The sequence below is a fragment of the Rhinopithecus roxellana genome, chromosome 1 (assembly GCF_007565055.1).
Source record: "Rhinopithecus roxellana isolate Shanxi Qingling chromosome 1, ASM756505v1, whole genome shotgun sequence".
Lineage (NCBI taxonomy): Eukaryota > Metazoa > Chordata > Mammalia > Primates > Cercopithecidae > Rhinopithecus > Rhinopithecus roxellana.
This window is the reverse complement of record NC_044549.1, coordinates 156,366,756-156,394,622: the sequence shown is the minus strand read 5'-3', so window position 1 is coordinate 156,394,622 and position 27,867 is coordinate 156,366,756. Positions and strand designations below refer to the sequence as shown.

General features: G+C 41.7%; 1 protein-coding gene across 1 annotated transcript; it reads left to right on the top strand.

The window, feature by feature from the left end:
* Positions 1 to 293: 293 nt before the first annotated feature.
* Positions 294 to 27,867, top strand: KNG1 (kininogen 1). Its single transcript, XM_010389702.2, has 11 exons — positions 294 to 750; positions 2,425 to 2,535; positions 4,420 to 4,504; positions 7,033 to 7,205; positions 8,949 to 9,056; positions 13,497 to 13,581; positions 14,468 to 14,640; positions 21,021 to 21,128; positions 21,250 to 21,336; positions 25,106 to 25,183; positions 27,157 to 27,867. The coding sequence occupies exons 1-11, from the start codon at positions 556 to 558 to the stop codon at positions 27,235 to 27,237; spliced, it is 1,284 nt and encodes a 427-aa protein (XP_010388004.1). The 5' UTR covers positions 294 to 555; the 3' UTR covers positions 27,238 to 27,867.

Below are 27,867 nucleotides of genomic sequence, written 5' to 3'. Positions count from 1 at the left end.
CTCACTGGCTGCCCCTGTGCGTGAGCTTCTTAGGCATGTAATAGAATTAACAGCAGTCTGCTTCTATGCAGGTAGGTATCCTGCAAAGAGATCCTGTAGGAAACATGTCTGCACATTGTACTCATTCTTGCATTGTTTACCCATGTAGTGACCTTCACAAATGGCTTTGTGAAAGTCACAGGGGAATAACCAAGTTAGTAGGTACTTTTTTCTCCTCCTTCATCAGATTCTGCTCTGATTTGCTACATAAAGTTGTATAATCACCTGGAAATATGCACTGTGCTCCCTCATGATTTTCAAATGCAAATGAGCAGGTTAACAACCCCAGTGTTGCAATGTTCTAGCCGTAAATATGTTTGGATAACCCAGCAGAGTCATTTAACCTTTGGGAACAGGGTGTGCGTATGGCAGCAGGAATCTAACCCGTGCCCCGAGTGCTGAGGCAGAGAGGAGGACAGAAAACGAGAGGCTGGAGATTGTCAAATTCAGTATCCAAGTTGGCTCTTGATTCTTGGTGAAACCATCCCTCAGCTCCTAGAGGGAGATTGCTAGATCATGAAACTAATTACCATCCTTTTCCTCTGCTCCAGGCTGCTACTAAGTTTAACCCAGGAATCACAGTCTGACGAAATTGACTGCGATGACAAGGATTTATTTAAAGCTGTGGATGCTGCTCTGAAGAAATACAACAGTCAAAACCAAAGTAGCAACCAGTTCGTATTGTACCGCGTAACGGAAGCCACTAAGATGGTGAGTGAACTGTGTTTAACCTTGAAGTCACTTGGGATTTGTACTGTCACTAGGAGCCCAGGCCTCTCACACACACACACACACACACCCCACCACCACCACCACCCCCCACCATCACCACCACACCCCCTACCACCACCACCCACCACCAGCACCCACCACCACCACCCCCCACCTGCTACCACCACCACCCCCCACCATCACCACCACACCCCCCACCACCACCCCCCATCACCACCCACCACCCACCACCACCACCACCCCACACCACCACCACCACCACCCACCACCACCACCACCCAGCACCACCACCCCACCACCACCACCCACCACCACCACCACCAAAGATGTGATCATCAAAGGTAGAAGCTTACAACTTGTGGAAAGACCGATACCACTCTCTGGCCTGGGGTGGGAGGGCAGAGTATGACTCGTCCTCAGGCAGATGGGTGAAATGAAACAAAGTAAATGGAGAAATCTGAACGGGACCAAGTAGAGTGGGAGAATTTAGGAATTTAGTTAGACTGCAGCAAAAGAATTCACTGGGTCTCTGGCCCTAGGCTAAAAAACAAACCTTAAATGGGAGGGGATACTTAATGGGTCATGTCTAAGAGGAGTCAGGAATGAGTTTAGTGCAATTCTACGGAATTAGACAGAAGTCTGTATGGCTGAATGTACCAGGTTTAACAGCAATGTTTTAGTTAGTTTTTATTATTATTGCAATGATACACTCCAGTAGGAGATAAACCCTTGCAGGATGCATGGTTCAAAGAAATACCAATCTTTCAAGAGTATGTTTAAACAAATTTCACTATAAAAGACTGTATCTCTGGGACAGTTAAGCAATTGGTTACTTTAGCAGAAAAAAAAAAAAAACTAACCATGTGACAACATGGGGATAAAGGAAAATCAACACAGTGGACATGTTATTTTTTCTGAAAATAAAATCGACCCATTTTGTTTCACAATCGAGTACAGTCCTGTGAGAAATTCTGCTTCATGGTGATCTCAAGCAACAGTTTATTTGTGGTGTGGCACCCAATAGATTGTGGTGGGTATGGTTGTAAATATACAGAAAACATTAAATTGTATACCTTTAGTGGGTAAATTTTATGGCACGTAAATTATATCTCAATAAAGCTGTTTAAAAAAGAAAAAGTAGGAAACAAAACAAACCAAATAAAAGTGCTAAAATTACCCATAATTAATTCCACCATACAGAGATAACTGTTAACATTTGTTTAAGGTTTTCTTGTTTGCTTTTTCTAATTGGTAAAAGTCATATATGTTCATTAGGGGAAAAGACCACTTAGAAATGTTTGCTTGAAGAAGAATGTGAAAGATAATTATAATCTCACCACTGACAGACAAACATTTTAACAGTTCACTGTGTATCTTTCCAGACTTTTTAAAAACATAGATTTATATATAAACCAGTTTTTACAAAAATGGGCTAATACTATGCATACTGCTTTGTTACCTTTAAAACGACATTGTGAGTATATTAGAAACATTCTTTCACATAAATGTTTATGATACAAATATAAATATATTTTAAGCGAATGCTTTGCTCTCAAGTCAAAGATCAATATTCCTAACGTTACTGAAACCCACTAGAATTATTTGCTATCGGGTCAGTTGGATGAACCCTCAGTATCTTTGGCTGCTTTTCAGGTTGGCTCTGACACATTTTATTCCTTCAAGTACGAAATCAAGGAGGGGGATTGTCCTGTTCAAAGTGGCAAAACCTGGCAGGACTGTGACTACAAGGATGCTGCAGAAGCGGTAAGTGTATTGACCATTCTTGGGCCTTCTGTTCTCTCCATTGACTCTGCCAGATTTTTTTACTCATGCAGAAATGATGACTACTGGTGAGCCTGTTTATGAGAAATGCAAATAAACATTCCAATGTGTAGAAAAGTCAGATGCTTTGTATCTATATTCCTGTATAGACAGAAAAATCGTGGAGAAGCCAGCAGTTAAATGTGGAGAAAGCCTTTCCATGAGAAGGGGGCTGTCAGTCAGTGTCCAGTCAGAACATGCAGCTCAGACTCCAGAGAGACAACAGATGGACATTTGGGCCAAGCTGAAGGGCTGGCAAGGGGAGGGCCTGGGTGCTTCTGTTGGACAACCTTGAGTGCAAATCTTGACTCTGCCTTCCGTTAGCTGTATGATAGCGGGGGAGCTGTGACCTCTCAGAACTGGCACTCTCCGCTGTATGTGGGAGATAATATTGACCTCATCAGGTTGTCGGAGGATGAAATTAGATGAATTATGCAAATAAATTTGATAACAATGCCTATCTTAACCAAATGCCTAACATATAGGCCTGGCACACCATAGCCGGTTGTTCTGCTTTAATTAAGAAAGACTTCAGACAGTGTCTGCCTCGGAAGCAAGCCTCTCTTTTCATGGATTGATTCCCTTCTTTTATGTCAGAACGTAAAAGATCACTGTCAGTCATCTGCGGTTACCGAAGAGCACTGAACTCCAAGTCAGGAATCTAGGAGTTTGCAGTGCTGGTTCTCCCTTCTCAATCATCTCATCTGCAAGGTGGGGATAAGTAGCTGCTGTGCCCTGTGCTGCCTGCTTCTAGGAGCTGTGTGGATAAAGGGAGGTGTGCTCTATCCTGATGGAATAATACCTGTCACTTAGAATCCAATGGATATGACTGAAGAATGACAAGACAAAACAAAAACACTGTTCAACAACAACAATTAAACAACTGCCTATTGTTAAGTACCTGCTCTGTAGCGGGCCTCTAGTAGGCAAACACAGCGTGTGTTTGCACACATGCTGTTCACAACAACCCTAAGAGACAGGTGTGTTCTATCTCCTACAACATGGATAAACTGAGACTCCGAGAGTCAAGGGGACATGACATAGGTAACAGCTAGCAGGTGACAAGGCTGGGACTGAAAACATTTTGATGCCAAGGTCCTTGTCTTTTCTGTTAAGTTAAACTGAAGTTTATATGAACAGTATTAACTCACTAAAGTTGAGAGGTAGATAACAGGAGTGTTTACCAGGCTGGTTCTAGACCTCTGCATCCCTCTTGGTTAGAAAGAAATAGCTCCAGGGCTCAGTCAGGCGCAGTGGCTCATGCCTGCAATCCTAACACTTCGGGAGGCCGAGGTGATTGGATCATTTGAGGTCAGGAGTTCAAGACCAGCCTGACCAACATAGTGAAACCCCGTCTCTACTAAAAATACAAAATTAGCTGGGCGTGGTGGCACGCACATGTAATCTCAGCTACGTGGGAGGCTGAGGCAGAAGAATCGCTTGAATCTGGGAGGCAGAGGTTGCAGTGAGCCGAGATCGCACTATTGCACTCCAGTCTGGGTAACAAGAGTGACACTCTGTCTCAAAAAACAAATAAAAGAAAAAAGAAAAAGAAAAAAGAAATACCTCCAGGGCTTAAAACAAAGACTCGACCTTTAAAACCTTTTTACACTGTCTTTCCTCCAACATCTCATGAATATCAGTGGCTTATGTCAAGTAATCATTAGGCTATAAAAAACATTTATTCTCATGTCTCAAAACTCTTTTGGATAAAATCTTCACAAGTTTTGTTTTGTTTTTTTAAGGAAAGCCACATTTAGCAACAGTACTAGGTAGACTTTCCCATCTGAAAGATTAGGATAAATGATCTCTTTCTTTTCTTTTTAGGCCACTGGAGAATGCACGGCAACCGTGGGGAAGAGGGCGAGTATGAAATTCTCCGTGGCTACCCAGTCCTGCCAGATTACTCCAGGTACCTGGTTTATCCTCTGGCACTGCCCTGGTGGGAAATTAACTACTTCTGTGTGCCAGGAACACAACCTTGACCAGGCTCTGCTTGCTCCCAGAGGGCGGCAGTAATAAAGCCATTTGCAGAATTAGGGAGCATTGGGTGGAGCAGCAGAGCCCGGAGGGTGGGCCAGGCTTGTGACCATCATCCCCTTAGGACTATCCCAACTCTTCCTGTGTGCTGCATTGTACCTGGTGTGTGCAAGGGCTCTGCAGAAGGACCAGGAGACACAAGACCTGCCCTCTATTGTAGGCAGCATCCCAGAGTGAGGAGCCCATAGGCTTTGAGGGCAGACCTGGCCTGGAATCTTTCAGAGCTCCTTGCTTTCTTGGCTGTCCTTTTCCTTGTCTAGAAGAGGGAGGTAACAGTACTTTCCACCTCACAGGACTGTCGTGAGGCTGAAATGAGATGATATGTCTGGAGGTACAATCAACATACTAACATATTAATCATAATAACATATTAGCAACAATCAGGATAAAAATAATAGCTAACATGTATTGAGTCCTTACGTCTCAGCCATGACTTGAAGCTCCTTACATGTATTAACTTCTCTTTCTTTTTTTCTTTTACTGATACATTATATTTTACATATTTATGAGGTACATGTGAGTGTTTTTTACATGCGTTGAACATGTAATGATCAAGTCAGAGTATTTGGGGTACCCATCACCTGGAATATTTATCATTTCTATGAATTGGTAATATTTCAAGTCCTCTCTTCTAGCTACTTTGAAATATACAATATATTGTTGCTAACTACAGTCACTCTAGTCTGCTGTATAACATTAGAACGTATTTCTTCTATCTAACTATAATTCAGTATCTATTTTACCAAGCTCTTCATTTCCCCATTCTACTTCCCTACCCTGCTCAGCCTCTGGTATCTATCTTTCTCTTCTCTCCTCTATCTCCATGTGATTAAGTGTTTTACCTTCCACATATGAGTGAGAACAACGTGCAGTTTGTCTTTCGGTGTTTCGGTTGTTTCACTGAACGACCTCCAGTTCTGTCCATGTGGCTTTAAATGATATGATTTCATTCTTTGTTTATGGCCAAATAGTATTTCATTATGCACACATACCACATTTTCTTTTTTTTTTTCTTTTTGAGATGGAGTCTCGCACTGTCACCCAGGCTGGGGTACAGTGGCGCGATCTTGGCTCACTGCAACCTCCAGGGTTCAAGCAATTCTCCGGCCTCAGCCTCCTGAATAGCTGGGATTATGGGTATCCGCCACCATGCCCAGATAATTTTTGTATTTTTAGTAGAGATGGGGTTTCACCATGTTGGCCAGGCCAGTCTAGAACTCCTGACCTCAGGTGATCTGCCCACCTCAGCCTCCTCCCATAGTGCTGGGATTACAGGTGTGAGCCACCGCGCCTGGTCCCCCACATTTTCTTTATTCATTCACCCTTTGATGGACACTTAAGTTGATTTCATATCTTTGCTATTGTGAATACTGCTGCGACAAACCTGGGAGTGGAAGTACCCCTTTGATAGACTGATTTCTTTTCCTCTGGGTAGATGCCCAGTAGCTGGACTACTGGATATATGGTATTTGGTGTTTTCATTTTTTGAGAAATCTCCACACTATTTTCCATAGCGGTTGTACTAATTTACATTCTTACCAGCAGTGCATAAGCGTTCCCTTTTCTCCATACCCTCCTAGCTGTGTTTGCCGCTTACACGGCAAGCAGCGAGAGCTTGGTGGGTGAAGAAGCCCAGGCTCCCAGGGGGTCCCTCCAGGTGTGCCACTCACTCTTCAGCTACGTTACCTTTTTATAGACTTTGCCTCTATTGACCAGTAGGTTAGGGCTATCTGTTATGAACATTACTTGGTAATTTCATACAAACTCTTTTTAACAATAGCCATTCTAATGGGTAAGATGATATCTCATCTCGTAATGGTTTCGATTTGCATTTCCCTAATGCTTAGTGATATTGGGCATTTTTTCACATACCCATTGGCCATTTGTATGTCTTCTTTTGAGAAATGCCTACTGAGATCCTTTGCCCACTTTTTAATGGGACTACTTGGTTTTTTAATTGGTGAGTTGATTACATTCCTTGTATATGCTGGATGTTAGTCCCTTGTGGGATGAATGGTTTGCAATTTTTTTTTTTTCTTTTGAGACAGAGTCTTGCTCTGTCTCCCAGGCTGGAGCGCAGTGGCGTGATCTCGGCTCACTGCAACCTCCATCTCCTGGGTTCAAGCAATTCTCCTGCCTCAGCCTCCCATGTAACTGTGACTACAGGCATATGCCACCACACTCAGCTAATTTTTGTATTTTTAGGAGAGATGGGGTTTCACCATGTTGACCAGGCTGGTTTTGAACTCCTGACCTCAGGCAATCTACCCACCTCTGCCTCCCAAAGTGCTGGTTTTACAGGAGTGAGCCACCATACCCAGCCTCTTCTTTGTTTAGGGCAATGTATGTGAATGCTGATTGTAATCACTGATGCTGCGTTTTTGTCTGCTCTTTGTTAAGCCGAGGGCCCTGTGGTGACAGCCCAGTATAACTGCCTCGGCTGTGTGCATCCTATATCAACGCAGAGCCCAGACCTGGAGCCCATCCTGAGACACGGCGTTCAGTACTTTAACAACAACACTCAACATTCCTCCCTCTTCACGCTTAGTGAAGTAAAACGGGCCCAAAGACAGGTTTGTTCTTTAATTCTCTAGGTCACCTAGTATTACTAAAATGTGTTAGATCTTTACGTTTAAAATGTCTGATTGCATGGCTGGTGGTGTTTTCATGTGACTAGCACAGGAAGCAAAGGCCTTTCTCCTTAGTCAAAGTGAGTCGGATACCACAACATGTAAAGTGAGAAAAGATGTCTAATCAGACCCCCTTCCTTTGACGTTTGATTTTGACAAATGGGTAATCGTCCTGACATGCTCTTCCTAGAGACAGTGAAAAGTCATAGTGGCCTTAGGATTTTCAGAAAACTATACTATCACCTAGCCATCATGAGTTAAACACAGCTCCAAAATATTACATTGTGTCTACAATGGTCGGCATGGCTTCCTGGCTACCCACTAAGTTACAGTTCCCGTATCATCAGAAAAAAAAAAGTAAATATCCATAAATCTGGTTTTTTTGTTGTTTTTTTTTGTTTTATTTGTTTTGTTTTTTGACAGTCTCGCTCTGTTGCCGAGGCTGGAGCAGCGGTACGATCTTGGCTCACTGCAACCTCTGCCTCCCAGGTTCAAGCAATTCTCCTGTCTCAGCCTCCCGAGGAACTGGGATTACCGGCACGCATCACCACATCTGGCTGATTTTTGTATTTTTAGTACATGAGGGTTCACCATGTTGGCCAGGCTGGTCTCGAACTCCCAACCTCAAGTGATCCTCCCACCTCGGCCTCTCAAAGTGCTGAGATTACAGGCCTGAGCCACTGCGCTCAACTACAAGTCTTCTTAATGATTCAGTACAACCAGAATGTCGTCCTTTTTTTTTTTTTTTTTTTTTTTTGAGATAGAGTCTTGTTCTGGAGTGCAATGGTGCGCTATCTCAGTTCACTGCAACCTCCACCTCCCAAGTTTAAGAGATCTCCTGCCTCAGCCTCCCAAATAGCTGGGATTACAGGCACCTGCCACCAGGCTCGGCTAATTTTTGTATTTTCGGTAGAGACAAGGTTTCCCCAAGTTGGCCAGGCTGGTCTTGAACTCCAGACCTCAGGTGATCCGCCTGTCTCAGTCTCCCAAAGTGCTAGGATTACAGGCATGAGCCACCACTCCTGGCCCACCCAGACTTTTCTGATGGTTGACTGGGTCGCTTGTATTTCAGCCTCTTATTATGAGTGATTCCCTTTGGTCAGTAACATTCTCTACATTTAATAAACCTTACAACTTGCTTTCATGTGAGCATGCTTTACTCAATGATGTCCATATAGAGTTATCAGGGTGGCAGAGGCCCAGAATACAGTAGGAGAAATCTTACTACTTGGTAACCTGAGAGCCTGAGGACCCAGCAGTAAAGACCACTCCCCTCCAAAGTTTTCTTTATCCATCTAGAAAGGCATTATTATTTTATGAAATTCAGTAAACATTTCTCTCTGCAGCCTGGCAGAGGAACTATTGTTAGGATTTACTTAAGGAAATCCATGTTCCAAAACTGGCTGAAAAATAGCAAAATATATATATATTGCTTGTCATTTTCAGATGGCTAGCGGTATGTGTGTGTGTGTATAGGGTGTGTGTGTGTGTTTGTGTGAGAGATGTGAGAGTGTTAAGGTGCTCAATGTTTATTCAGCATTTTTTTGCCTAGTAATAATAATAATTTATATTTCTTGAGCACTTTTTATATTGCCACACAGTTTTCTAACCTCCTCATAACATTCATATCCCACAGCGAATAATGTTTAAATCACGCTTTAAATACTCAATCTGAAATTGTTTCAGGTGGTGGCTGGATGGAACTTTCGAATTACCTACTCAATTGTGCAAACGAATTGTTCCAAAGAGAATTTTCTGTTCTTAACTCCAGACTGCAAGTCCCTTTGGAATGGTGTAAGTGGGCAAAAATTTAATGATAAAGTTCTTAGCATTTTGTTTACATTTTGATGGTAACTATCAAGCTGAGTGGGAAGACCGTCACGAAAATTTTAGATGACATTCAGCAATTCATATTCACATTCACTCGGGAAGCCTAAAGCTCCCGTCACTGGTCAAGCTGCCTTACCTACCTGGCCAAAGAATCTGCACAGCTAGCATTAAGGATTTTTTTATAACTTTATTTTATTTTATTTATTTTTTGAGACAGAGTCTCACTCTGTTCCCCATGCTGGAGTGCAGTGGTGCAATCTTGTCTCACTGCAGCCTCCACCTCCCAGGTTCAAGCTATTCTCCTGCCTCAGCCTCCCAAGTAACTAGGACTATAGGCGCCAACCACCACGCACGGCTAATTTTTGTATTTGTAGTAGAGACAGAGTTTTACCGTGTTGGCCAGAGTGGTCTGGAACTCCTGATCTCAGGTGATCCGCCCACCTTGGTCTCCCAAAGTGCTGGAATTACAGGTGTGAGCCACCGTGCCTGGCCAGCAATAAGTATTTACAGAGTATAACCAGGGACTACAAATAGACAAAATGCTTGAACTGTCAAGTGTATCTTTGTTATGTCTCCACAATTTCCTATTTCCTTTTCTTCCCCATGTGCTCAATGCCCATATGGTATTCCTTTGCTCTACCCAGGGTTAATCTTCATGTCAAACTTTTCTCTGCTTGTTTTCTCATCTTCCCTTCCCTACCTTTATCCTTAATAAACAGACCCTGAGTCTCTAGCCCTTAGTGGTCCTTCCTAGCATCGTATCTTGTTATCTGAACCAAAATTATATTAAAACGGTGTATCTCAAGGTAGTAGTAGCCAGTGAATGTTAAGATGGCTAAGACATGATATGTGCCCAGGGATGTTTGCATTTGAGCAGAAGACTGTGCTTTAGGCAAGGAATTGCTGAAAGCCCTTGGATCTAGTAATTCTGCTTCTAATTCTTTTATATGGGAAATCCAGACCATAAAATGTTAATTTCAGTTGTTTTTTAATAGAAAAATATTGTAAATAAATTGTTTATGCAACATTAAAGAATGGTTAAGTAAATTACAATATATCCATACAGAGTAAAAATACAACCCACAGAATGAGAGAAAATATTTGCAAGAGTTTAACATGATACAGCTATCAAAAATTTTTAATTTTTAGTGACATAGTAAAATGGTTACAATGTTAAGTAAAAAACAAAAAAAGTGGGATACAAAGCTATACATGTAGATTTATTTAAATATGTAAAATAAATGTAAATATAAAAAGTGATAGAAAACAAATTATGACAAAATATAGAACGTAGTTAACTTTCATTTGGAATTGTGGGTGCTTTTTCTTTTCTTTCTTTTTTTTTTTTTTTGTTTTGTTTTTCGAGAAGGGGTCTTGCTCTGTCACCCAGGCTGGAGTGCAGTGGTGCAATCTCAGCTCACTGCAACCTCTGCCTCCAGAGTTCAAGTGATTCTCATGCCTCAGCCTCCCTGAGTAGCTGGGATTACAGGTGCCCGCTGCCATGCCCAGCAAATGTTTGTATTTTTAGTATAGACGGGGGTTTCGCCATGTTGGCCAGGCTGGTTTCGAACTCCTGACGTCAGGTGATCCACCCACCTTGGCCTTCCAAAGTGCTGGTATTACAGGTGTGAGCCACCACGCCCAGCCACTTTTTCTGATTCTTTATATTTTTTGGAACTTTTTGATACTTCCTGAGTTTTCTAATTGAGCATGCATTTATTTTATTGAGAAAAAAGTAAAAAGAACGCTATCAAGGGAGTAAAAATACAACTCACAGAATGAGAGAAAATATTTGCAAATCATGTATCTGACAAGAGTTTAACATGCAGAATATATAAAAAACCTCTTTTTGTTCACAAAATAACAAGCATTAGAAAGGGCATGGAGAAATTACAACTTCTGTGCATTGCTGGTAGGACTGTAAAATGCTGCAACCATTATAGAAAATAATTTGGCAATTTCTGAAAAACTTAACTATAGAATTACTATATGATCCAGAAGTTGCTCTCTTAGGTATATGCCCAAAAGAAATGGAAACGCATATTCAAACACATGCTTACACGTGAATATTTATAGCAGCAAAATTCATAATAGCCAGAAAGTCAAAACAACCCAAGTATCCATCAACAGGTGATAAAGAAAATGTGCCAGCAGGCCGGGCGCGGTGGCTCACGCCTGTCATCCCAGCACTTTGGGAGGCCGAGGTGGGCGGATCACAAGGTCAGGAGATCGAGACCATCCTGGCTAACACGGTGAAACCCCGTCTCTGCTAAAAATACAAAAAATTAGCTGGGCGTGATGGCGGGCGCCTGGAGTCCCAGCTACTCGGGAGGCTGAGGCAGGAGAATGGCGTGCACCTGAGAGGCGGAGCTTGCAGTGAGCCAAGATCGCGCCACTGCACCTCCAGCCTGGGTGACTGAGTCAGACTCCGTCTCAAAAAAAAAAAAAGAAAAAGAAAAGAAAATGTGCCATCATATATATACACAATGAAACACTGTTCACCCTTTAAAAACAATGAAATTCTGATGCATGCCACAATGTGGATGAAGCTTGAAAATATGATGTTAAGTGAAATAAGCCAGACACACACACAAAATATTGTATGATTCCACTTACATGAAACATCTAGAATAGGCAAATTCATAGAGACAGTGAGTAGATGTGAATTTGTGAGTGGAGAGGAGGAGAGAATGGGAGTGTATTGCTCAGTGGGTAGAGAATTTCTGTTTGGGGTGATGAAAACTTTTGGAAATGGTGATGGGTTGCATGACATTGTGAATGAAATTAATGCCACTGAACTGTATCCTTTAAAATGGTTAAAATGGCAGATTTTATGCTATACATGTTTTATCACATTTATCACACAGCACTTGGCTATGTTTGTTTATTATTCTTTTTTCCCCTCACTTCTGGAGACCTAGGCGTAGGTTTTTCTATTTGTTTTTCTCCCACTGTTTTCAAACTATGAACTCATGTTAAGTCAAAAATTAACTTAAAATGCTGTTCTGATAACATTATATGGAATTCTCATTTTTGTTATTTTGGTTGTTTTTTTTTTTCCTTATCCAAGAAAGACCCTAACTTTATTGGCAAGCATGTTTATATTTTCAAGTATATCATTTTTGTTTGTTTAAACATGCTATTAATTTTTACAGATTATTTTTTCTTTTTGGTGCTGAGGTGAAAGAACATGTTCTGTATTGCTTATGCTTTGTAAAATTTATTGAATCTTTTTGTGACCTGGTGTAAAAACAATGAACAATATTTGTATGATACTGGCTGGGCACGATAGCTCATGCCTGTAATCCCAGCAGTTTGGGAGGCCGAGGTGGGTGGATCACTTGAGATCAGGAGTTCGAGACCAGCCTGGCCAACATGGCAAAAGCTCATCTCTACTAAAAAAAAAACAAAAAAATAGCTGGGTGTGGCTGCACACACCTGTAATCCCAGATACTTGGGAGGCTGAGGCAGGAGAATCACTTGAATCCAGGAGGCAGAGGTTGCAATGAGCCAAGATTGAACCACTGCATTCCAGCCTTGGTGACAGAGAGAGACACTGTCTCAAAAAAAAAATATATATATATATATATTATATATATATATATATGTATATACACACACACACAAATACATACAAATTTTATGATACTTATGAAAGTATTTTAAATCATATGCAGCATATGAAAATACCATTTAAATAAATCTTTATCAAGTTATTCAAATCTTCTATGGTCTTACTATTTTTTCTCTTGCCCTTTCTTAGATTTGTAATTGCATGCTAAATTTTCCCACCACGATTATTTCTATCCATTTCTCTTCACATGTGTAATTTTTTCTACTTTATGTATTTTGATTCCATGCCTTCCAGTCCATGCTTTTGAAAAATAAAATGATCATTTTTACTACCTTTATGAGTGTTTTTGTTATCATGAATTTGACTTTGTCCAATATTACTAATACTCTAGTTCCTGCTATGTTTATATTTGTCCCATGTAGCTTTGTTCACCTTTTATTTTTAAGCTCTATACATTGTTTCTATTATAAGATGATTCTTGAAACCGTAATACATTGATTTGGTGTTTTAACAGTCTGAAAGTCTTACCTTCTTTTTTTAGAAATTTACCTTTTTACTTACATGGCTGTTATTTCTATACTAGATCTTCTTCTTATCTTATTTCCTGCTTTCCATGTGCTTGTGTATATGCATGTATTTGCTGATGCTATTGATACTAATATAACTGTATTTTAGTATCTCTTTCGCAGTAAGACTATGTTTTGTTTCTTTTTTTGCTACACAATGATTTGGAAAGTACACATCCCTGTTTTTCAATTTTACTAGTTGTTTACTTTAAAGACTCTAAAAAATGTTTTTAACTGAGCACTTAAATGCTTTCTAAAAACCAGGATACCGGTGAATGTACAGATAATGCATACATCGATACTCAGCTACGAATTGCTTCCTTCTCACAGAACTGTGACATTTATCCAGGTAAGGAATAACACACGTTGGCACCACAATAGAGGAATAGCGGTCCCAGACAGCTGGCTGGGTCTTTTCCTGTAAGTTGTGTTTTGGCTCCCATGATATACTCCAAAGTCTGTGTAACCTGCAGACACAGATGCACCCCTTGATGAGAACACTGGACCCCTTCCCTGCCCAGTTGTGCTGCAGCTCAGACTGTTCTGCAAGTGGCCAGAATGGGTTATGAAGACAGAAGGGAAATTTATGACCCCTGGGTAAAGTCGGCCTTTGGGTACAATGCCAACTGGTCTCTCTTCTCTACAAGTTGTCCTTAAGTCAGCTGTTGTAAGTTGGAGAGACCTGTATTTTATTTCTTAGCACTCAGAATAAAACCCTTTCAATTAAGCTGGGGTTTTTTTTTCCTGCATGTTATAATGGGAGGAAATGGAGATAGTGTGAGTTTGTGGTCAGGTCAGTGTTTCTTATAACAAGGGTGTGCTTTTCTCATACTTGAAAAACACTTGTATGCATTCCACCATGAGTAGTCTGAAGCTGCCTGTTCACCAGAACCACAACACTTAAATTTTTCTCATGAGAGTCACTCCTTTAAATTAAGCATTGCTTTTTACAGTTTCCATCAAAAATGCAAAAATTCAGGAAAAGTGTAGCATTTTGATTGAGTTACTCGCACCTTCCTATTGAAAATGTTTCCCTAAATACACTGGGCACTGAGGAGGGGAAAAGAAGAGAGGCAGGAAGTGACAGTCAGACAGACAACCTTCACGCACTCACTACTGGGCCTGGGCTCCCATGTGGCCCTTTATACATGTGGATGCTGGTTCTTGTGCAGGAGGGATGCTAGGCCAGGCTGCTACTTCAGTGTACATGCTGACTTAAAACCTGATCCTTTCAGGGGAGGATTTTGTACAACCACCTTCCAAGATTTGCGTGGGCTGCCCCAGAGATATACCCACCAACAGCCCAGAGCTGGAGGAGACACTGACTCACACTATCACAAAGCTTAATGCAGAGAATAACGCAACTTTCTATTTCAAGATTGACAATGTGAAAAAAGCAAGAGTACAGGTTTGTAAATTATGCTACAAAAGCAGTAACGCTATAGTCTATGTGCAAATTGCTTACTAATTTTGCCATTGATCTTGGCTCTGCTTTAGGAAATGATACATTTGATAATGTGATTTGGTGCATTAGATTTGATAAATTAAGTGCCAATCTCCCTGTATGCTTGATCCTGGACAGGTGTTTTACAACATTCTCTCTGTTTTCTATATGTGAAGGACTGAGGTGAGGATCAAATAAGTTAATATATGTCATATCATTTTTTCAAACTGTAAAATGCTATATAAATACAATAGCGGCTGGGCACGGTGGCTCACGCCTGTAATACCAGCACTTTGGGAGGCTGAGGCAGGTGGATCACAAGGTCAAGAGATCGAGACCATCCTGGCCAACATGGTGAAACCCTGTCTCTACTAAAAATACAAAAATTAGCTGGGCGTGGTGGTGTACACCTATAGTCCCAGCTACTCAGGAGGCTGAGGCAGGAGAATCGTTTGAACCTGGGAGGCAGAGGTTTCAGTGAGCCGAGATCACGCCACTGCACTCCAGCCTCACAACACAGCGAGACTCTGTCTAAATAAATAAATACAATAGCAACCGTGATACAATTAATAAAATTCAGGGCTAGGGCCAGCAAAACTTACTCTATGTCTTTCTAGACTCATCTCTCATTATAATACCACATAATGCCTTGGGCTCGGCCACATCAGGCAATCCATCACTGCCCAGGCTCCAAACTCTCTTGCCTCCATGTCTTTCACCCACTGTTCTCTCTGCCTGGGATCTCGCTCTCCTGCAAATGTACCCTCTGGGGATTCATCTTCCTTTCATGCCCTGTCAATAGAAGATTGACAGGAGTGTCTCCTGGGAGTCAGGAGACTCAGTTCCACCATAGCATCTGCCACTCATATGCCAGATCACTCTGGGTGGTCATTCAAATGTTCTAAGCCTTTGTGGCCCCATTTGTAAAATGAGTGACTGTATTAGAAGAGTCTACATTTGCTGGGCATAGTGGTTCATGCCTGTAATCCCAGCACTTTGGGAGGCCGAGACAGGCAAATCACCTGAGATCAGGAATTCGAGACCAGCCTGACCATTGAGAAACCTCGTCTCTACTAAAACTACAAAACTAGCTGGGTGTGGTGATGCATGCTTGTAATCTCAGCTACTCAGGAGGCTAAGGCAGGAGAATCACTTGAACCCGGGAGGTGGAGGTTGCAATGAGCTGAGATTGCGCCATTGCTCTCCAGCCTGGGCAACAAGAGCAAAACTCCGTCTCAAAAAAAGAGAAGAGCCTACATTTCTAGCAACTCCAATAGTCTCTGAGATGATTATGGACAGATCCCTGTTTTAGGAACTCAAAATTGGCTTCCCTAAATACAAGCTAAAGAAAAATAATCAAAATAGAGCCAAACTGTTACAGCAAGCCAACATAATCCTCATAATCTGGTGAAAAAATTCTCACTAAAAAGTTCATGCTTTTGGCTCCGAATTGAATTTCTAGGAATCTAAAATAGGAGTCTTTATATACCATGCTATTCACTGCAGTTTTAAATATAACAGCAAAAACAGTAAACTGTCAAAATGATTAATATGAGAATGATTAGATCATGCCTGGCATATCCTCAGAACAGAGTGTTAAGCAGCAATTTAAAAGTATCTTTGTGAGGAGCTCTTGATACGGGGAATGTCTTGTGTTATAATATTCAATGAAAAAAAGGAGGCATAAAATTGAATATACGTGATGTTATCAATTGTGTTATTTTAAAGGACAGAAAATAATGTTGAAAAAAAAAAGTGGCTCACGTCTGTAATCCCAGCACTTTGGGAGGCCGGAGTGGGTGGGTTGCTTGAGGTCAGGAGTTTGAGACCAGCCTGGGCAACATGGTGAAACTCCATCTACACTATTAGGTTGGTGCAAAAGTAGTTGTGGTTTTTGCCAAAGTAATGGCAAAATCACAATTACTTTTGCACCAACCTAATAAAAATCCCAAAATTAGCAGGGTGTGATGGTGCACACCTGCAATCCCAGCTACTCAGGAGGCTAAGGCACAAGAATGGCTTGGACCCGGGAGGCGGAGGTTGCAGTGGGCCGAGATCCTGCCACTGCACTTCAGCCTGGGCAACAGAGTCAGACTCCGTCTGGAAACAAACAAAAAAACGAATGTCTCATAGTCATAGGGGAGATTTTTAGATGATGGAATAACAGGCTACTTTAAACTTTCTAATTTTCTGTGTTACTTTTGTAACTGAAAAAAGTAAATAAATTAGATTAAAGTAAATCAATACTGACACTTGGATCTCTCTGCTACTTGAGCACTGGTTTCTATCCCAGACACGACCACCCTCTCTCTCTGATTTCATTGCCACATGGCCACGTTAGGTTTACTTGAAAGGGATGCCAATCTACGCCATTCATGCTCTTGTCAGCTTTTAATTCTCACTTTATATTTTTGCTTTTTTGTGAAACTTTTTTTTTTTCCTTGTTGTTTTTTAAGAGAGACGGGGCCAGACGTGGTAGCTCATGCCTGTGATCCCAGTACTTTGGGAGGTCGAGACAGGAGGATCACTTGAGCCCAGGAGCGAGATCAGCCTGAGCAACATAGCAAGACCCTGTCTCTACAAAAAAAGAATTAAAGGCCAGATGTGGTGGCTCATGCCTGTAATCCCAGCACTTTGGGAGGCCAAGGCAGGTGGATCACCTGAGATCAGGAGTTCGAGACCAGCCTGACCAACATGATGAAAAACCGTCTCTACTAAAAATACAAAAATCAGCCTATAATCCCAGCTACTCAGGAGGCTGAGGCAGGAGAATCACTTGAACTTGGGAAGCAGAGGTGAAGTGAGCCGAGATCACGCCATTGCACTCTAGCTTGGACAACAAGAGTGAAACTCCATCTCAAAAAATAATTTAAAAAAAAAGAATTAAAAAATTAGCTGGATATGGTGGTATGTGCTTGTAGTCCCAGCTACTTTGGGAAGGTGAAGTGGGAGGATTGCTTGAGACCGGGAGGTCGAGACTGCAGTGAGCTGTGATCATGCCACTGCATTCCAGCCTAGGTGACAGAGCAAGACCCTTTGGGCAACAGAGCAAACAAAAAAAGAGAGAGTGTGAGAGAGAGATGGGGGTCTCACTGTGATGCCCAGGCTGGACTCGAACTCCTGGGAGCAAGCAATGTGACCATCTCAACCTCCCACGTAGCTAGGATTACAGGCGCACACCACTGCTCCCAGCTCCCTTATTCTCTATTCTGAATGTTGTAGGAATAGGCCACCATGTGTTGTATGTCAGAGGTTTGCCATCAAAAACAGAACCACTCATTCTCAAGCATGAATATCTAGTTTTCTTAGTAGTTACAGTTTTCTCTGTAGATTAACAAATCAACATTCTAGTATGTGTGTGTGTCTACATTAAGGATGCCAGGGAGACACAAAGAGGTAACCCATCAGTTAGTTGTCAAGTGAATCTGAATATTGTGAGAATTTCAAACTTACTTGAGAGAGATGAATCTTAACTGATTTTTGCATTTAAAGAGAGCAATTTGGCTGCTTGGACATAGTCACCCAAGGCGGCCTTGGTGGAAGCAGCCAATTGACTGGAAATCAATTAAACATATGATGAATTTACTAAAAGCTAGTCTCCAAATGACCAATTTGCCAAATTGCTAAATATATATTTTATAGTTTTAATCTTGCCCTGGGTTTGCACATTTAGTCCTGTTTGGATGCATGTTGATTCCATGTTGGGTTCACATTTCAGATACCAAACACTTCCTGAATCTTCCATTTTCACACGTTAGTGATTGCAGTTTCATATACGTTTTATTTTGCCCTGCCACCACTGCTGCTGTCCCCAAGGCTGTTGATGCTCCTGTCTGCCTCTGCTGAGATGAATACACTTCCAAGATCTGTGTGTGCACATGCAGAAATTTTTCCTTTGACAAAGTCCTAGAAATGTCAAAGAATATGTATATATCTAAGACTTGATGCAAATTGCCAAAATCACTAAATATTTGCAATGATGCCAATTTACACTCACATCACCTGGGTATAAGACACCTGTTGAGGCCAGGTGTGGTAGCTCACGCCTGTAATCCCAGCACTTTCGGGGGCAGAGGCGGGCGGATCACCTGAGGTCAGGAGTTTGGGACCAGTTTGGCCAACATTCTACAAAAAATACATTCTACATTCTACAAAAAATACAAAAATTAGCTGGTCATGGTGGCACTTGCCTGTAATCTCAGCTACTTGCAGGGGTTGAGACAGGAGAATCACTTGAACTCAGGAGGTGGAGGTTGCAGTGAGCTAAGATGGTGTCACCGCACTCCAGCCTGGATGACAGAGTGAGACTCTGTCTCAAAAAATAAAAGCAAAAAGACACCAGTTGAGGATCTCAATTTAAATTCTTTTCCTACCAGCAGTGACTGAGGCTGCTTGATTCCTATGCCTGGCCAATGCCACGTATCATCAATTTTTGTTTTCATCTTTGCCTGCATGGAAGGCTAACAATGATGTCTCATTGCTTTTTTAATGTGCATGTTTTTGTTTATTAATGAAGTTAAACTTTTTTTCAGGCTTAATGACCATTTTAACTTCTTCTCTGAAATACCTGCTCATGGCTTTTGTCCATTTTTTAGTATTGGGCTTTATATGCATACAGATATTGATTCTATATCATATTTTCCCAGCTTGCCTTTCTATTTTGCTTATTGTGATTTTTCAGAAGCAGTTCTCATTTTTCTCTAGTCAAGTTTTAATATTTTCCCCTTCCTTTAGATTTCTGTCCTCTGCTTTTCGTCTAAGAAAGGTCTTCCTCATACTGACTTTTGGTGAATATTTATTTATTTGTTTTAGTTTAGTTGTGTTTTTGTTGTTTGTTTGTTTTTGTTTTGTTTTGTTTCCCGAAACAGAGTCTCACTCTGTCACCCAGGCTGGAGTATAGTGGCACAATCTTGGCTCACTGTAACCTCTGCCACCCGGGTTCAAGCAATTCTCCTGCCTCAGCCTCCCAAGTAGCCGGGATTACAGATGCCTGCCACCATGCCTGGCTAAGTTTTAGTATTTTTAGTAGAGACAGGGATTCACTATATGTTGGCCAGGATGGTCTCAAACCCCTGACCTCAGGTGATCTACACGGCTCAGGCCCCCAAGGTGCTTGAGACTACAGGCAGGAGTCACTGTTTAAATACTACAATTTAATACTAAATAATTTGGTTGAGAAATTGGGCCACAAAATATTTAATGGAAGATAGCATTGAGTAGTGATTAAAACTGTTGCTAGAGATTAAAATAATTTATTTTCTTTTTGAGACGGAGTCTCACTCTGTCACCCAGGTTGGAGTGCAGTGGCATGATCTTGGCTTACCGCAACCTCCGCCTCCTGGGTTCGAGTAACTCCCCTGCCTCAGCCTGTCAAATAGCTGGGATTACAGGTGTGCACCACGATGCCCATCTAATTTTCATATTTTTAGTAGAGGTGGCCAGGCTGGCCTTGAACAGCTGGCCTTAAGTGATCCACCTGCCTCAGCCTCCCAAAGTGCTGGAATTACAGGCACAAACCACCACACCCAGCCTAAAATAATTTCTTAGTATTAAAAATAGTAAGAGAACAATAAAAACCCCAAATAATTTTTCTAATTACAAAATTTAATCCACATAATTTCTACAGTAGTACTAACTCAGTATTTCACCAATTCAAGATTTGGCAAGACAATAAGGCATGTTTAAAAACATTTTAAGTTTTTCTTCCTATTCCTGTTAGATTCTTAGATATTACAACTTGAGCCCTTGAATTACTAGTGAATTTAACAGCCATTGGACAATAAAACTCAAATAAATACATAAATAAATAAAGATTATAGGCCAGGCATGGTGGCTCATGCCTGTAATCCCAGCACTTTGGGAGGCCGAGGCAGGTGGATCATCTGAGGTCGGGAGTTCGAGACCAGGCTGACCAACATGGAGAAACCCCATCTCTACTAAAAATACAAAATTAGCCAGGCATGGTGGCGGGCAACTATAATACCAGCTACTCAGGAGGCTGAGGCAGGAGAATTGTTTAAATCCAGGAGGTAGAGGTTGCGGTGAGCCAAGATCATGCCACTGAACTCCAGCCCAGGCAACAAGAGCCAAACTCCGTCTCAAAAAAAAAAAATTATAGCTTGCTTATTTCTTCCCCCATTTAGAAAAGGAAATGGGAGCAACCGACAGCCAAATATTTTAAATATGCATGCCAAGCTTTAATGCCAAACATTTGTACTTTTTTAATGTAACTCCCTAAGTTGGTCAATTAAAATTTCAAGATTCTCCCTTAAAATTTCTTGAAGATAAATGATTTATTATGCAAATATTTTTAAGCGTTTACTTTGTACTAATTAATTTTTCAGGTGGTGGCTGGCAAGAAATATTTTATTGACTTCGTGGCCAGGGAAACCACATGTTCCAAGGAAGGTAATGAAGAGTTGACCGAAAGCTGTGAGACCAAAAAACTTGGTGTGAGTAGTCATGCACCTGTCTACTTTTTCACTGGAAGCCTATTTGATGTTTTTAGAATCATTTGTGCAAATATCTCATGAATAACACTGTCTCTCTTTTGACTTCTGTTTTTATGGATAGCAAAGCCTAGATTGCAATGCTGAAGTTTATGTGGTACCCTGGGAGAAAAAAATTTACCCTACTGTCAACTGTCAACCACTGGGAATGGTATGATTCTAATTACAGTCAGTGTGGGGTCGGTTCTGCTCATTCTGAAAATCGGTATTTGGGGGTTGAAAATGAACCATTACTGAAATGAATTGGGGAGCTATCTTTTTAAATGGGAAGTAACTCTCACACTTCTGTGCTGATGTCTGTTTAATGGCTACAAAGGAGAGTAACAGTCCTCCTGATCACTTCTCACACATTGTCAGTGTCTCAGTGAAGCGTCTATAGACTCTCTCCTAGTGCATTGCAGTCCTGCTGTGGGGGAGCAACACTGGCTATGCCAGGTGTACCTGAGGCCCGATACAGCACTCCACTGCATTCTGCTGACATGCAAGGACCATGTGAAAAATGCACGGCCGGGAGTGGTGGCTCATTCCTGTAATCCCAGCACTTTGGGAGGCCAAGGCAGGCAGATCACCTGAGGTCAGGAGTTCAAGACTAACCTGGCCAACATGGTGAAAACCCTGTCTCTACTAAAACTACAAAAATTAGCTGGGTGTGGTGGCGCACATCTGTAATCCCAGCTACTCGGGAGGCTGAGGCAGGAGAATCCCTTGAACCCAGGAGGTGGAGGTTGCAGTGAGCCGAGATCCTGCCACTGCACTCCAGCCTGGGCAACAAAGAGCGAAACTTTGTCGAAAGGAAGGAAGGAAGGAAGGAAGGAAGGAAGGAAGGAAGGAAGGAAGGAAGGAAGGAAGGAGGTAGGGAGTGTAGGGAGGGAGGGAGGGAGGGAGGGAGGGAGGGGGGAAGGGAGAAGGGAAGGGAAAGAAAGAAAGGAAAGAATGAAAGAAAGAGAAAGAAAGAAGAAGAAAGAAAGAAAGAAAGAAAGAAAAGAAAGAAAGAAAGAAAAGAAAGAGAAAGAAAAGAAAGAAAGAAAGAAAGAAAGAAAGAAAGAAAGAAAGAAAGAAAGAAAGAAAGAAAGAGAAAGAAAGAAGTGAGTGAGGGAGGGGAAGGAAGGAAGGAAGGAAGGAAGGAAGGAAGGAAGGAAGGAAGGGAGGGAGGGAGGGAGGGAGGGAGGGAGGAAGGGAGGAAGGAAGGGAAAGAAAGAAAGGAAAGAAGGAAAGAAAGAGAAAGAAAGAGAGAGAGAGAAAGAGAAAGAAAGAAAGAAAGAAAGAAAGAAAGAAAGAAAGAAAGAAGGCCGGGCGCGGTGGCTCAAGCCTGTAATCCCAGCACTTTGGGAGGCCGAGACGGGCGGATCACAAGGTCAGGAGATCGAGACCATCCTGGCGAACACAGTGAAACCCCGTCTCTACTAAAAATACAAAAAATTAGCCGGGAGGGTGGCGGGCGCCTGTAGTCCCAGCTACTGGGAGGCTGAGGCAGGAGAATGGCGTGAACCCAGGAGGCGGAGCTTGCAGTGAGCGGAGATCGCGCCACTGCGCTCCAGCCTGGGCGACAGAGCAAGACTCCGCCCTCAACAAAAAAAAAAAAAAAAGAAAGAAAGAAAGAAAGAAAGAAAGAAAGAAAGAAAGAAAAAGAAAGGAGTGAGTGAGGGAGGGAAAGGAAGGAAGGAAGGAAGGAAGGAAGGAAGGAAGGAAGGAAAGAAAGAAAGAAAGAAAGAAAGAAAGAAAGAAAGAAAGAAAGAAAGAAAGAAAGAAAGAAAGAAAGAAAGAAAGAAAGAAAGAAAGAAAGAAAGAAAGAAAGAAAGAAAGAAAGAAAGAAAGAAAGAAAGAAAGAAAGAAAGAAAGAAAGAAAGAAAGAAAGATTCAGACTTGCAAACCCCACTTCACAGCTACCGAATTTTAACGAGATCCCCGGGGGATTCATATGCATGAATCAAGTTTGAGAAGCATTCTTGATGTCATTTTTCTACTTTAAGTCTTAAAAGATCTCTGGGACATAGGAACACTTTCCTTATTGTCAAGGATGAGACACTAAAAATTAGAAAGACTCTGAGGTCCTGAGGGAATAATGACATTATCAAATGCTTCCTCTGTCCCAGGCACTATACTGAAGGCTTCACTCACATTTTCCAGTCCTCCTTATAACTCTGTGAGGCAGGTGCTGTTATTATTTCTATTTTACAGAAGACAAAAGTGAAGCTGACAGCACTTGGATTCAAATCTTGGTCAATTCAGAGTCTACCCTTTTCATCACCATGCTGATTACCAGTAGGGTCTGGCTTGACTGCAGTGACCATGTTCTTTGCATCACCAAACACTGCCTCCAATTAACACATTCTCACAGGTAGCAAAAGTGTAGGTAGAATCAATCTACAAATCGACTTCTTTGATGCAAGTTGCCTCTTCTCCCTCTTTTCTGATTTGGTCTTTTGTTGTGTGTAGGTATGTAGATAGTCTAACACACAAACATTGTACTAAGGCTGCATTTCTTTTTTTTTTTTTTTTTTTTTTTTTTTGAGGTGGAGTCTCGCTCTGACACCCGGGCTGGAGTGCAGTGGCCGGATCTCAGCTCACTGCAAGCTCTGCCTCCCGGGTTCACGCCATTCTCCTGCCTCAGCCTCCCGAGTAGCTGGGACTACAGGCGCCGGCCATCTCGCCCGGCTGTTTTTTTGTATTTTTTTAGTAGAGACAGGGTTTCACCGTGTTAGCCAGGATGGTCTCGATCTGCTGACCTCGTGATCCGCCCGTCTCGGCCTCCCAAAGTGCTGGGATTACAGGCTTGAGCCACCGCGCCCGGCCAGTTTGCAAATATGTCTCAGTGTACTTCAGCACAACGAAGTGATCATGGATACATGCTCCCTATATATTCAGTTCATAAAGCCACTTAGGGCCTTTTAGGATAAAAGCAGTGATGGTGGTAATAACAGTAGTATCAACAATTAAATACAGTGCTTGCATAAACATAGGCCTAGAAGATACCCTAGAGATGGCCGGGCGTCGTGGCTCACGCCTGTAATCCCAGCACTTTAGGCAGGCGGATCACAAGGCCAGGAGATAGAGACCATCCTGGCTAACACAGTGAAATCCCGTCTCTACTAAAAACTACAAAAAAATTAGCCGGGCGTGGTGGCGGCACCTGTAGTCCCAGCTCCTTGGGAGGCTGAGGCAGGAGAATAGCGTGAACCCGGGAGGCAGAGCTTGCGGTGAGCCGAGATCGCGCCACTGCACTCCAGCCTGGGCGACAGAGTGAGACTCTGTCTCAAAAAAAAAAAAAGAAGAAGAAGATACCCTAGAGATTAGCTAGCTTAACCACCGAATTTTTCCAGATGAAGAAAAAATGCTCAGCTTATTTTACAGTGTTTTTTGTTGTTTGGTTTTTGTTTGTTTGTTTGGTTTGGTTTGTCTTGTTTTTTTTTTTTTTGACAGAGTCACCGTCACCTAGGCTGGAGCGCAGTGGTGCCATCTCAGCCCACCGCAACCTCCACGTACTGGGTTCAAGTGATTCTCCTACCTCAGCCTCCTGAGTAGCTGGGATTACAGGCATGTGCCACCACACCCAGCTAATTTTTGTATTTTTAGTAGAGTTGGGGTTTCACTATGTTGGCCAGGCTGGTCTCAAACTCCTGACCTCAAGTGATCTGCCTGTCTTGGCCTCCCAAAGTGCTTAGATTACAGGCGTAAGCCACAGTGCCTGGCCATTTTACAGTATTGTTAAGAACAATAATCAATGTCCACAAATTTTAAGATCAATCAAAAGACAAAAACATATTATTCATCCTTTCTGGAATATTAATACAGTATTTAAGCTCTGGAAAACACCTCCCCCATTGTAAACTAAGATGGCACTGCCAGATCTCAGTGTTTCTTTCCTCCATTGATAGCATGATTTTTGCAGTAATACTTTCATCTTAATATTTTCTGTTTAGATCTCATTGATGAAAAGGCCTCCAGGTTTTTCACCTTTCCGATCAACACAAGGAGGGGAAATAAAAGAAGAAACATCTGTAAGTCCACCCCACACTTCCATGGCACCTGCACAAGATGAAGAGTGGGAGTCAGGAAAAGAACAAGGGCGTACTCATAGACATGACTGGGGCCATGAAAAACAAAAAAAATATAATCTTGGCCATGGCCATAAACATGAACATGACCAAGGGCATGAGCATCAAAGGGGACATGGCCTCAGCCGTGGACACCAACAACAGCATGGTCTTGGTCATGGACATAAGTTCAAACTTGATGATGATCTTGAACACCAAGGGGGCCATGTCCTTGACCATGGACATAAGCATAAGCATGGTCATGGCCATGGAAAACATAAAAATAAAGGCAAAAAGAATGGAAAGCATAATGGTTGGAAAACAGAGCATTTGGCAAGCTCTTCTGAAGATAGTACTACACCTTCTGCACAGATACAAGAGAAGACAGAAGGGCCAACACCCATTCCTTCCCTGGCCCAGCCAGGTGTAGCAGATACCTTTTCTGACTTTCAGGACTCTGATCTCATTGTAACTATGATGCCTCCTATACCACCAACTCCCACAGAGAGTGATGACGATTGGATCCCTGACATCCAGATAGAACCAAATGGGCTTTCATTTAACCCAATATCAGATTTTCCAGACACAACCTCCCCCAAATGTCCTGGACGCCCCTGGAAGTCAGTTAATGAAAATAACCCAACCACAGAAATGAAAGAATCTTATGATTTCAATCTTGCTGATGCCCTTTATTAATGTATGCAGCTATGGGTATTTCTTTAATACTTTATTAAAGTATCAATATCCCTCTCTCCATTGTCCAAATGAAAATATCCTGATATAATGCACCAAAAACTGTGCAGCTTCAGAACAATCTAAAGAGAAGTGGTGAGACTCTCGGTGGAGACACCATCAGTCTCCATGGACTGCATAAAATTGTGTGCCACAATTCTGAATCTTTTCTGAATCTTCTCCCCAAGTTTTCTAAACTAGCACAGTAAATGAACAAACTAATGTGCCTTATGGCCTGCTGCAGTTGGCTTCTCTGATAACAATTATGTACCTTGCAACGTATGTCATGAATTTTCATACAAAGATTCTTGACATTCTTAATAAACTGTGGCACCTGGTCTTTGAATGTGTGTGAAAATAAGGGAAGTCAAGAGATTAAATGGTGAACTTATTAATGGACTAGAAATAAGAAAAACTTCCAGATGTCAAAGAGAAATAACAAGAAAGAAAGACAGGTTGGCCAAAGGGAGGAAAGGGGGGACATAAATTAATTGACTTTCTGTTCCCAAAATGGGCTAGTTATATCAAATAACTACTCCCACTTCCCTTTCTGAGTCAGACTGTTTCTCACAAGTCAATAACTTCTGTTTACTCATTAACTACACTTTGCAACAGACTTTCACAGAGGAGTATTCTGTTTGTTTTTGCTGAACCTAGATTGAGTAATTCTTAGTTTACAGAAGCTTCAAGCTTAATGATAAGGATGAAAAGCAGAGGGAGCAACATAGAAGCAGGCTTGCTAAGAAAACTTTTTAAATAATTGACAAGGGAATATTATGGAATGTGATGCAAAGTTTGTTCAGAAATTTTATGAGGAAATTATTCTCTAGTCTCACTTTATAATCTTTTTGCTATGACTTTGAAGACCATTGACTTTTGAGAAAGAGAATAATAGGATTATCTTTCATTGCCTTATACTGCAAAGAAGGTATATGCTTTATAACCAACGTTGTCTTTTTGCCTAGAGAAACAAGATATGGCTTTAAATAGCTACAATCATCTTTGGATGTATATGTCACTGCTGCTTCAACTTTTTGGATGCATTTGAACCTCTGAGTTTGTCTTTCATTTTAAATATTGTCTGTTCTTTTAAATAAACAACCACAGATGTCAGGAAAAAGTCTTACCTTGTCAACTGGTTGCTCCACTTTTTAAAAAAGATTGAATGATAACATCAGATTAACTGCATTTTACTATACTTACAGAGTCACCTAAGGTCCTGCGAGTACAAGGGTCGACCCCCAAAGGCAGGGGCAGAGCCAGCATCTGAGAGGGAGGTCTCTTGACCAATGGGCAGAATCTTCACTCCAGGCACATAGCCCCAACCACCTCTGCCAGCAACCTTGAGAGGAAAGACAAGAAGAAAGATGGGATAGAATTTAAATAGAGAAGATTGCCATTTTATCACTCTGCCTCTGGGTGAAATAAAGATCAGTCTTGATGTTCTTACTCCTGGTTAATTCACAGTGGTCTCCTTTCGGCCATACCCATCCTGCAGCAAATTCCAGCTGGTCAGAGAGTCAGTGCTGTGGCTCTGCCATGGAGGTTCATAACCCAACACTGGAACATTCTCTAACCAAGGCAGAAGTGCTTTGGCGGGACTTCCTTTTAGCACCATGGGTGCTAAAAGAAGGGTTAGTAGGTTATGCTACTAATCTAAGGACTCTCTCTACCTTCTCTTCTTCCTCTTTATCCAGATTTCCAAGCCTTAGCTAAGAGTAATTTGGCTTGTTTAGTATTGTTTTCTTATGGTCCAGTTAATTACCAAAAATATTTTTAAAATCATCTCTGTTAATATGATGCCTACCAACTTCTCATTATCAGAAAATACCTAACCTCCAAAGAAATTTGAAATTATCTTTCTGATCCAGGTAAAGCAGCAAATAGAAAATCAATAAAATAAAAAGTGACAGAGA

What these genes read in the sequence shown, in the direction of transcription:
- KNG1 (XM_010389702.2), top strand. Translation starts at nt 556, where the DNA reads ATGAAACTAATTACCATCCTTTTCCTCTGCTCCAGGCTGCTACTAAGT. An exon ending in TAAAACGGGCCCAAAGACAG is followed by an intron (nt 7,206 to 8,948) that starts GTTTGTTCTTTA and finishes AAATTGTTTCAG; the next exon opens with GTGGTGGCTGGATGGAACTT. An exon ending in AAATAAAAGAAGAAACATCT is followed by an intron (nt 25,184 to 27,156) that starts GTAAGTCCACCC and finishes CTATACTTACAG; the next exon opens with AGTCACCTAAGGTCCTGCGA.